Below are 12,638 nucleotides of genomic sequence, written 5' to 3' on the forward strand. Positions count from 1 at the left end.
GAAAAGGTTCACAGTCTTGGTTAAACTGAGGTGTTAAAGTCAGGAAATCATCCAGGTAATGAATTATCACTGGACAGCGGCTGACGTTCAGAAGGAGCCAGCACAGGGTTTCTGCGAACATGTCAAACATTTTTGGGCTGCTCTTGGCCCCCAAAGTCAAGCGGACAGCAAAATAGTAAAACCTCCCCCACCTGACACCGTGCAGGTGCCACAATGACTGGTGAATGGGCAGTAATTTGAAGGCATCGGATATGTCCGTCTTGACAAGCCAGGCAGCCTCACCGGCCTGCAAGATCACCTGGATGGCATTGTCCATGGAGGCGTACTGTAGAGAAAATTCCTCTGAGGGGATGAGAGAATTGAGGCTAGGCGTGATAACAGAATGAGGAGCCAAAATGTCAATAATCAACGTTTTTTCTTTTATTATTGTTGTACTTCCCGGTGGCGATGCCCAGCGGGTTGGTGCGCCAACAAAAAAAAGGCGGTGCGCCGAAAGGCCAAATCATAAAACCTTTGTCCACCTCAGACTGTAACAAGGTGTTGACTGTGGCAGGGTCCAATAGGGCAGACTGCAAATTGTTACACTCCACCGTAGTTGCCGGAAGAGCGACTAACCCTGTCTGAAACCCTTCTGTGAAACCCTGGTTTAGAAACTTTACTAAATCTAAGGAAGAAAGCCAGGGTGTCGACATGTAAATCGGTCAGTCATTTCTTCTGAAAGAGTTGGTTGGGGCACATGGTCTTGGCGTGCGCCCGGAAACAGGTAGAGCAGACATTCAACAACCTGCAGGCGCTGAAACTACAACCTCCTGCATTGAAGTTGTTGCAAACCTGTGTCTTGCCCAGGAACACAATAGGCCTGCCTAGCCTTTCTCTGAAAGCTCTCTGGTCTACTCTGCTGGTACCAGGGGTGACGTCGCTGGTGACAGTGGAATTAGATTCGGAGGCACACAAGTTGGTGGGATGGAAAAAAGAAGCACAGTTGGCGCAGGCCAGTGGAGCAAAAAAGCCAAACGAGGGGGTGAGAGCGTAGCCCCCCCCCCCCAACCCCCTCGTTTGGCTTTCTGCCAACCACGATCCTGGTTCACGTTCCTGGGGGAGGAGTGTGTTGTGTGTTTTTTTTTTTTTCTTCCCTCTAGCAGCAACAAAGGCCCATCCAGAAAGGGATGGCAACTGAAAAAGTGTGAGCAATGAAAAAGGACAAACAGATTGAGAGGACAGGTGAAACCTTTGGGAGGGACAGGGACGTGAACGGCTATGCGAGGTGAATACACAAATATAGTTCATTTAAAAAAAAAAAAAAAACAACGGACACATACAGGAGGACCCTATCTTAACTTAATGCGGTATTAGACCCAAAACCAAAAACGTAACATATGGCAGCTTACCAATCAGATATAGAGCTGCCTAGGTTTTCTTTAGGCTTTTTGCCCTTTGTTTCCACCCTGTGATCTGGCCAGTAACACCTCCTGTATAAGAGTGCCCCCACTCTGGATCAATGAGCACACAGGGGCACCTTTGGACAGTAGCATTGTTAATCTGGAGGGAGGGGAGTGTTACATGTACTAGCAGATCTAGATTTACAAACAAATTGAAGCCAAACTCCTGCTAACACTTTATAAACAACAAGTAAAAGTTTTTTTTTTCCTTTTGGGATAAAGGATATACATAAACGGTTATCATAATCACCCCTGATGGCGGCAAAATGGTTTGTCCCAACCCTTTCACTCCTACATATGCAAAACAACCTGTTCTTTTGAAAAACGACTGACTTACCGGTTAGATCACCAGGTGAAAAAGGATAGAAAACATAAAAAAAGAAAATAAATGCAGCCACACAAGAATTGGTAAGCTGCAATATAATATATGTTGCTTTTGGGTATCAAAACAGTTTAAAATAATCCTGGGTTGCAAATAAAGGTCCAAGCTTCACCCGTCACAGTATGCAAACCCTTAAAGGGGTCTTCAGGAACTGGGATCCAAAGTGATGGACCATAACTCTGGACCTGTATAGCACCCTGCTGTTGACTCAACGCACTGCACTAAGGGCCAAGGTGAGCACCCATGCAGGATCCCATGCCAAAAGAAACAGAGGTCACCTCCACAGCATGGAGTTTGGGTACGGCTCCCAAGCTTTTACCAAAGCTGGGCCAATCCGGATACACAGCTTTTGCGCTGGCATTGGAAGAAAGTGAGGGCTTGATTAAAGAATCAGTAGAAAAAGAAGAAAAAAAAAAAAAGAAAAAGAAACTAAGACCAGGATGATTTTCTCCATGAAAAAAAAAAAAAAAATATATCACATTCAGACACTAGCGCAAAACTGAGGACTCATGAAGTAGGGTAGGGTTAGGAGGCCGTGTCCACTAAAGCTTTGCCAGTGTCTGATCACCTGAAGGTACACACTTATTACCCATGATGTATGCATATTATGTGTCCTGTACTGTAGAATTACGATTACATTTTAGTAGTAGCTTTGTAATACATTATGCATGGTCAAATAAAAGGTAAGCTCCACCCTAATCTGACAAGTCAGGATCACAAGCGAGCATAATATTGGGTGTGAAATAATTTTTAGATCTCCTTTTATTTCCAATATCAGAACTACCAAAGTCACCTACTGGGCTACCTAGAGTTTATAACTGTGAACCTTCGCAACATGTGAGGTGCAAAAGAATCTATGGTGAAACCCTTTACACAAGACATCTAGGTAAGTAGAAAAATTTGTGGGGTGCTTCAGCTCAAAGCTAGGTGTTCTCAGTCAGGTTTTATATGGTGTATTAGGCAGCTCTCTCCCAGAAGGGGTGTCTGAAGTTTGGATCCTTGCTCGAGTAGGGGGATGGGTGTGCAAAAAACAGGACGTATAAAGTTCAGATTTAATTTTATTCCAACTCATACGTCCTCCTTGCACACCCAGTCCTTAAAACAGGAGATCTGAATGTATTACTAATGACACAGGCATCAGTTAGGGCAGTACTTCCAGGTGATAACTCATGAGAACATGGATTTTCTAACAATCAACCCACACAAAAACACACACCAGTTATCCTTGCATGACAGGCTTGCATGGAATTGCTTTTTAAAAAGCAGTGTCTTGTGCCATAGCCCTCGAAATGGGACAGAGAACCATGTGCAAAGAATTAGATCTGTATGTTCATGGAAATACTCAAGTCATTTTTAATAGGGGTGGGGATTTGAGGATCTACAACACAAGATCCCCAGGCCCAGCTGAGAACATCATTCAGTGAGGATGTCAAGGGAGTAGTGAGGGCACTTCACCCACTGCGCCCTCAGCCATAAACACAGCTTGGCTGAGAAGTTCACATTCCAGAGAGATGCATAATGTCGGAAAATAAGACACAGATCCAACACACTTACCCAATCCTGGTGAAGAGCTTCCCCTGGGCATGCAGGAAGCTGAGCAGGAAGCGTTTGTTCAGCTGCATGGGAAAGGGAAAAAAAAAAAAAATTAGAAAAGAGAAACAATAAAACCTTCGACATTCTGGGAAAGGAGTGGAGTCCTGGGTGCTGAAATAACCTGGCCTGGGGATGTGGGGGCGAATTGCTGGAGATGGGAAATGAATGACATGCCCTAAATCTCACACACATGCTGGGATGGGCACATGCCATTCTAAGGAGCAGAGCTCAAGCAGATTCTGAAACAAGCCCTCTGCTGGATGTTTTGTTCATTTAAAGTTAAAGTTAGTGACAATCATTCATAAAATACAGTTGAGACTATCTGGATTTACAAAAAGGCAGAGCAGCTGCTTGTTCTGTTCAAACATAAGTGAAACATTGAATACACATGAACTAAAACATGTGCGGTTGTATTTTCAACTGATACGTGACAAGTTCATCATTAATATTGCAAAAAAAAAGCTGTCATATTGAATTTAATGAGATTCTTCATAGCGATGTCTTTCAAAGAAACATATTTGCATTTATCATCTATGACGCATTGTGTGGCTTAAAGTGAGGCAGGAAAAGAAACTATTACATCAGATAAAACTTACAACTTGTTATAAAACTGTCCTGAGTGCATATTTCCACTGAAATATATCAAGTTTCCTGATAATGGACAGAAAGAACGGCAGCAAATTACACTTTTTGAAAAGAGCTCAAGTTATGTTTTGCTGATTTTTGACTGTACAGGCTATGACGTATCCACTGTACCCAACTGGAAAAATTTAACTTGAAATACCCAGAAAGGAAGGGGTGTCCCTTCCAACATAAACATCATACAGCTGTAATCCCTAACTCTGCCTTGACAACTGAAATGTAATTATTTTTTTAATTAGCACAGGGGACAGTAGCAAATTACATGTGTCCTGCATGCTGGTGGTTGATTTCTGTTGAAATCTTCATACCTCTGACCCCTTGACACACCCACTGCTGTGATCTTCCGTTACTGCAGGGGTTAATACAAGCCACTGGACCGGTCACAAGCAGCCTTAAAAGTGCTGACTATGTCTGCCCTTCCCACTCCCCTGTTCTATTCATGAAAGCATGCAAATAAAATCTCTATGAACAGAATACGTGGACCCTTTCACTCATTCATCTGCCAGTCCTCCATTCATAAAGCACGTTCCATTTTCATAGAGTAATGAAAGCAGAATGATAGGAGAATATTGGGTGGAGGGAAAATACCTGTATATAAAATTCTGGCACCGTCTCCTAATAGAATAAGAAATTCAAAGTATATTCCAGGTCTCACTAGAAAAACAAAGACACTGGAAATTGGGGATTGGAGTGTGCCCACAAGAAAAAGCTAAAAACCACGAGTTTGATTAGATGACAAGAAGGATTTAAATAACAAACATACATGATCCATAAAAATATTGGATGATCCCAAGGGGGGGGGGGGGGGGTATCGATTAACATGTTTCGCCCACAATGCAAGCTTCTTCAGGATCAGATTTCCAAAATATATGAGCCTTCAAAAATCAAATATAAATATACTTTCAGTATCTATCGTGGAAGGATAATGGGACCTTTAATATAGAACCAGATATGATGTTTGATCTTGATGTTGAAAACAGGAGTGAGATTGCCAGAGTGAAAATCAATAATAACCAAAAGGTATATCACAGATAAAAATCTAGCAGATTATCCCCAAGCAAGCCCATCTGGGATCAGATATAAAAGAGTCAAATATCCATGTCCAAAATGATATATATAATATAATTAGATATATATATATATATATTATATATATATATATATATATATATATATATATATATATATACCCTGATAATATCCAGAGGGTGCAAAAAGTTTACCCTGTCCTGAGTCCAGTAGGAGCGATGCAGCTGGGAAACCCAGCCTGGGCCTTGTGTTTCCAGAGTGTATACCGATAATGAATAGAGCTCCCTTCCAATCGGCGAATAGTCCGACTTCAGAACACTCCCCAAGTGATAAAAAACTCCCCATAGTGTAAAAACTTAAAAAACTTGAATCACTAATAAAAAAAGATTGCACTTACAGGGGTGCGGAACAAACACGCACGAAAATAGCTTAGCCGGCTGGCTACCGACATCATCACGCTACCGTGATCCTGGAAGGACAGGCGAGTTTGTAATATCTGGCTGACTATGCTGTTTTCATGCAGGTTTATTCTGCACCACTGTAAGTGCAAGCTTTATCAGCGATTAAAGTTTGTTACGTTATTACACTATGGCGAGTTTTTATTGTTTATATGGGGAGTGTCACTTCATGAAAAGATCTGAAGTCGGACCACTCACCGTATGGTTTCAAGAAAGATCTATTCATTATCGGCATTACCCTCCGGAGACACAAGGCCCAGGCTGGGTTTAAGCCAAAAGTGCTGTTGACCTTTATTATGAGGTCCAAATTATATGGCAAGCAGGCATTCTTACTTTGGTGGAGGATATAACATTTTGGGTGGTGGAAGGTGTTATTACCACAAAGAAGATCTATCTGGAATATCGTGTTTGGACACTTTTTGTCAAAGTATGTATGCACTGGTGTCACATTACTGGTGTGGAAGGGTTTTTCTTGTTTATTGTCTTTATTGCACATGGTATACTGTATATTAGGGCTGCTGAATATAAATCGAAAGATCGATGCATCGCGATTCGACCCTTCGCGATTCTGCATCGATGCGGGTTGCCGGCATAATCGATTAGGAAATGACGTCATCAGCTGCGGCCACGCCCTATCGCGCAAGGGAGAAAAAGTCACAAGATCGGCAGCGGATTGGTGGGTTAGTGGCGGGAGCTTAATAAAAAGGCTCCACCCCTCCCCTTCCGTCTCTTTGACCCAGGCCGAGGCGCAGCAAGACATCCCCCGCGTGTATCGGCGTCTCACCTGCGGCCTTGCAGCAAAGAAGCCAGCCAGCCAAGCCACAAGCCAGTCCACACTCCACAGCACAGGAGCGAGGAGCCCCAAGTGCGTCCCCATCGCAGCCAGCCTCACCGTAGCAGACCGTCCCAGGCCCAGCCGCCGCCACTGCCAGTGACGCCAGCCACAGAGCAGCACAGCACCTGTCCTCTGCAATGCAGTGCACAACAACCCACACAGTCACACAGCAGCAGGTATGTACTAGTCCGAACAAATAATTGTATAATCATGACATTCATGGGGGTCTCGTCTGTATCTCTGGGGGATGTCTGATGGGGGGGGGGGCTGGGACAGGGGACAGTCGGTCGGGGCCCGGGGGTACTGTTCTGCTGTGGCAGTCTGGCAGCCAGTGGGGCTCTCTCTGAGTGTCAGTGGGGGCCTGGGGGTCTCTGTCAGTGTCAGCTGTGGGGGTCTGGGCAAGGGGGGGACTCACTCAGTGTGTCAGTGCTGTGGGGGATTGGGGAAGGTGTGGGACAGTGGGACATCCAGGTCTCTGTCAGTGTGTCCGGCTGTCAGCTCAGCTGTGGGGGGTCTCTGTCAGTGTCACAGGCAGCTGTGGGGTAAGGGGGGGCCCTGGGGGTTTTGGCTCAGTGCATGCATAAGAGGGAGTCCGACAGATAGACAGACAGTCCTATTTTATGAAAGATGTTGCTTGGTTGACTTGTTGCGGCTTAGTTTACAAGTGGTATTTTTTTATTTTTTTTTTTAAACACTGACAGAGTTTGGCAACTTACGTCATCCGTCTCCGTCACATACGTGGTAGTATGGTGGTAAATATGGCAGAAGGAGAAAAAGATCGAGAGATAAAAAATGCACCTAGCGTTTTAAGAGCAAACATCTGGGCACATTTCGGATTTTACGAACACACAGGGAAGCGTGAGTTGGACAAGACACACGCCGTATGTAAAGCCTGTCACACAAAAATTAAATACCTAGGGAATACTACGAACTTGAGAAACCATGTTAGCCGTTTTCACTCTGAGTTAGTAACACCTGTCGCCACCAGCAGTGCCACCACTGCCAAGGAAAGACTGCTAGACCCAGATCAGCCAAGAATTGATGCCATACTGTCAACTTATCCGCCCAACTCAGAAAAAGGGAAGAAACTAACCAAAGCTGTGGCAGCTTTCATCGCCAAGGACCTACAGCCTTACTCAGTTGTGGACAACGCCGGGTTTCGCTACCTTGTGAAGACGCTAGAGCCACGTTATAAGATCCCATCACGCAGTCACTTTACAGAAAACGTTATACCTGCACTCTACCACGACACCAAAGCTCAGGGACTTGCGTCAATGAACCAAGCCAGTCGAGTCGCAATAACGTGTGATTCATGGACTTCAGTCACAACGGAGTCCTATGTTACAATAACAGCACATTACGTTACTAAGGACTGGCAGGTCTTGTCACATGTGTTGCAAACAAGAGCCATTTATGAGTCTCACACAGGTGCTCATCTGGCAGAGCTACTGTCCCATGTCGTGGAAGAATGGCAGCTGTCTGATAAATCTGTAGTGCTTGTGACCGACAACGCGGCGAACATGATAGTTGCGGCTCAAGTTGGTAAATTTCCTCATGTTAAATGTTTTGCCCATACACTCAATCTTGCAGGTCAGCGGGCACTGAAAGGGGCCACGCTCTCCAGGCTTCTCGCCAGAGTGCGACGAATATCCACATTCTTCCATCGCAGCACTAGAGCAAGCCACTGTCTAAAAGAGAAACAGAAATGTCTGGGCCTGAAGAATCATAAGCGAATAACTGATGTGCCAACAAGATGGAACAGCGCATATGACATGGTCGAGAGGTTCTTAGAACAACCTGCAGTTTGTGCCACCTTGCTGTCTCCAGAAGTCAGAAAAGGAGAGTTTGATCTCTGCACTCTCAATGTAACAGATGTGTCAAATGCAGAGGACGCTGTGAGTGCATTAAAGCCAATGAAGGATGCAACCTTGCTGATGTCAGAAGAGCGCAACCCAACAGTGTCTCATTGCCCCTCTAAATGCACAACTGCTCCAGAGCATGACAGACACCATGGGAGACACACCCATGACCCATGAGATCAAGAATGCCATCAAAACAGATCTCCTGAAGAGGTACAGCAGTGAGGCAGAGAAGAAGATCCTTCATACAGCCTCTGCACTGGATCCTCGCTTTAAAGGACTGCCTTTTATTCTCACAGAGGAGGAGAGATCGGATATATACAGAGGAGTGACTGAGGAGGCTGCATCTTTGGAGGTAATTAGAATTTCATCATGTTTCCTGCCAGACAGCTAGAAGCTCAGCTACATTGTGTTGTGTAATAACATGCCCTGATTCACTGATGCGGTGTGGGAAGTGGAACTGTATGGTATGGATTACCGTGCAGTTTCCCACACCTCATCAATGAATCACACTCTTAGTCAGTTCAGCTCTTCTTATACTATTATCTTTTGTTCAAACACACAGATTACATCTAATAGAAGGACAAATATGGATGAAGTGCCTAGGGAAAAAGCAACTGTGGAAGAAGAAACAACACCCATTGAGGACAGCCATTCTCCTCCCAAAACAAAGGCCACAACATCGCTGCTCATGACTTTGCTGGGGCAGTCTTTCACTGATGGTGCAATAGAACCTAAGACCCCCTATGCCAAGGCAGAAGACGAAATGGAAAAATATTGTAAAGCCCCACCTCTGCCTCTCACTGAGGACCCTTTGAAATGGTGGCGTGAGCATGAGGTCATATTCCCCCTCCTCTCTCAGCTGTCAAAGCAATACTTGTGTATCCCAGGTACATGTGTATCTGCAGAGCGGGTTTTCTCTACTGCAGGAGATGTTATAATAGCGAAAAGAAGCAGTCTGAAACCTGAGCATGTGGATCATCTAGTGTTCTTACAGAAAAACCTACATGTTCCCAAATGCTAAGCACCGAAATAATTACCAATTCATGTTTTTAATGAATTAGTAATTACTAATTCAATCTGCCGCCAGTCACCAGTCAGTCACATCACCAGTCTTGTTTTATAGCTTTATAGCACTGATGGTTTGTTTTTGAAGATTGTCCTGTCCAATGTGTCCATTTCCAATCCATTCCGTTGCTTCACACTAAAAGTGTCTAGGCAAGTAGGCAGGGGTTCATTTAACCCTCAACCAAATAAATAATATTAAAGTGTATTTTCTTCTAGACAACTGACACCAAGCCAGCCACGGTGCAGCATTATAGGAAGGAAAATCATTGAGAGAAATAACTTGTACATTTGAAGCTTAACCTCGAGTAAATCTTATCTTATTGGATCACAAATAAATACACCAATTGTGGATTCTTGTGTAATATACTATATTTGTGAGTTTGTGAATGTGACCCCCATAGGATTTCCTCAAGGTTAAGCTTCAGTTTACAATTTATTCTCTCAAGGATTTTCCTTCCTCTAATGGTGGCTTGTTGGCTAGCCTGGCTTCAGTTACAGATGTAATCGACATGGTAGAGTGCTGCTCAGTGCAGTGCAGGTAAAGTTTTCTAACGTGACTGACTGACTGTCGTGACAACTCAAGAGCTTATAACGCAGCTCTAGCATTAACTCAACACACACACACACACAGTGTGTGTGTGTGTGTTGAGTTGATGCTGAGGCTGCGTATAAGCTTGTGAGTTGTCACGAGTCACGACACACACACACACTGTGTTTAGTTGACTGGCAATGGCAGGGGCAAACACAATCGCAGTGAACCTGGAACATTTTATATTTTTTGCAGCTTTTCTGGCACTGTAGAGATGGAGAATGGCTTGTTTTCAAAAATGGTCCATTCACATAAGTGAATTGATAATTATTTAAGCTTAAGCTTATATTTGTATAACTCCCCTCTAGCAGCCATCAACTCACTTCACTTGAGTTGACTGGCAGTTGCAGGGGGAAACAAACATCACGATGAACATGGAAGTTATGCAGCAGTGCACTATTGCCAGGTTCACCTTTGATATTTGCTACTAGTCAGGAAGTGCTCTGTTTTGTAGAGGACAGGTTATGGCACACACCTGGAATTTATTGCAACGCATGTCTGTCTGCTGGTCTGTTGTACTCTGTAGCAATAGCAAGTGTAGGGGGTTCCCTCAACCAAACAAATACTAAAGGTAAAAGTGTATCTAGACAACTGAAGGCAAGCCAGGCAGCCACGGTACAGGAAAGGACATCCTTGAAAGATTAAAATCAATCATACATTGAAGCGTAAAACCTTGATTAAATCTTTACTGGATCACAAATATACACAAACCTGACCTAACCTATATGCCTTGAGTTGTACCAGTGTGCCAATGCCAAACCTTTCTTCAGTTCTCATGATTCTGATGCAGACAATCGTGTTGTGTGTTTTTTTGTGATCCCATGAAGATTTACTCAAGGTTTAAGCTTCAGTTGATGATTTACTCTGTCAAGGGTTTGCCTTCCTCTAATGGTGGCTTTGGCTTGGCTTCAGTTGGGTTTAATCGTGGTAGAGACAGAGACTGTCTCTGCAGGACAGGTAACGTTTTCTGTAAAGTGAGTGACATAAGTGAATTGATAAGCTTAAAGCTTATATTTGTAACTCCCCTCTAGCAGCCAATTCATCAACTCACTTGAGTTGACTGGCAGTTGCAGAGGGAAACAAACATCACGGTGAACATGGAAGTTATGCAGCAGTGCACTATTGCCAGGATCACCCTTGATGTTTGCTACTAGTCAGGAAGTGCTCTGTTTTGTAGAGGACAGGTTATGGCACACCTGGAATTTATTGCAATGCATATTCACATAAAAGGATTTATATATATATATATATATATATATATATATATATATATATATATATATATATATATATATATATATATAATGTTTTGTGGGAATTTATGATGACCATTTTCACAAGAATATTAGCTTGGCTGGCTTCTTCTATCTTGGCTTGCCTTTAAAGTACAACTATAGGCAAAACTTTATCCAAAATCAAAAAAGTTTTGCCTTTAGTTGTACTTTAAATGGTGGTAGACCTGGCTTATATTAATATTTTCTTTTATGAAGCAGTAAACTGCACCACTACAGTTTTTTACTAATTTTACTGTTACTTCTAGTAAAATACTAGTGTTGTTGTCTGTCTCTGCTATGCTGTTTGCATTTTCAGACCTTCCTATATGTTTGCAGTGCAAGTGCACTAAAGTATGCAGGGCTTGCAGGCCATGACAGGGTCCAGGAAAGTGTCCTTTGAAGCAAATGAAAATAAAAAGGATTCTTTTATTTGTGACTGCTTGATTGTTTGTTTGTTTTTTATAAAGTTTTGAAAACCATTGGGCAGTGGGCTGGGCATGGGCATGGGCATTGGGCAGTAATCGTGATGCATCGCAGAATCGAATCGTATCACGACCCTAATAATCGTAATCGCATCGAATCGTGCGGTAAGTGAGGATGCGCAGCCCTACTGTATATGATTCAACTTTATATGCACAGCCCAACTCCATTTTTATATATGGTTTGCCACTGTGTCTCATATTTGAGTTGCTGCTTTTTTTATTATTATAGCGCAGTTTTCTTCCCCTTTTTTAGAAATCTATATTGATATATACTGGGTAATGTGTTATGAACAAAAGGATGCCACATCGTTTGATGGAAATGATAATTATCAACTTACAGAGGGCTAAATTCAAAGAAACTCCTAAAATCAAAGTGAAAAAATGATGCAGCAGCGACTAGTCCATTTTGCTGAAATTTCATTGCAGCAACTCAAAATGGTACTCAGTAGTTAACATGGCCCCTACGTGCTTGTATGCATGCCTGACAATGTCAGGGCATGCTCCTAATGAGACCACAGATGGTGTCCTGGGTTATTTTCTCCCAGATCTGGACCAGGGCATCACTGAGCTCTTGAACAGACTGAGGTGCAACCTGGTGGTGTCGGATGGACCGAAACATAACATCCCAGAGGTGTTTATTGGATTTAGGTCAGAAGAGTGTGGGGGACCATTCAATGGCATCAATTATTTATTTCAGGTACTTGTATAGCGCTGTCAATTTACGCAGCGCTTTACATATACATTGCACATTCACATCAGTCCCTGCCCTCAAGGAGCATACAATCTAAGGTTCCTAACTCACATACATACATACACAGTAGGGCCAATTTTATACAAGATTCAATTAACCTACCAGCATGTCTTTGGAGTGTGAGAGGAAACCGGAGTACCTGGAGGAAAACCACGCGGGCACAGGGAGAACATGCAAACTCCAGGCAGGTAGTGTCATAGTTGGGATTCGAACCAGCAACCCTCTTGCTGCTAGGTG

The 12,638-nt window shown here is 43.4% G+C and overlaps 1 protein-coding gene across 1 annotated transcript in view; it reads right to left on the bottom strand.

The window, feature by feature from the left end:
* SMG6 (SMG6 nonsense mediated mRNA decay factor) overlaps nt 1–12,638 on the bottom strand; it is a 697,848-nt gene that overhangs the window by 555,547 nt on the left and 129,663 nt on the right. The window contains exon 9 of the mRNA XM_082247741.1: nt 3,376–3,437. Within this exon, the coding sequence (XP_082103867.1) occupies nt 3,376–3,437 (62 nt within the window). The remainder of the gene's footprint in view (nt 1–3,375; nt 3,438–12,638) is intronic.

The sequence above is a fragment of the Pelophylax lessonae genome (assembly GCF_965119305.1).
Source record: "Pelophylax lessonae genome assembly, chromosome: 2".
Lineage (NCBI taxonomy): Eukaryota > Metazoa > Chordata > Amphibia > Anura > Ranidae > Pelophylax > Pelophylax lessonae.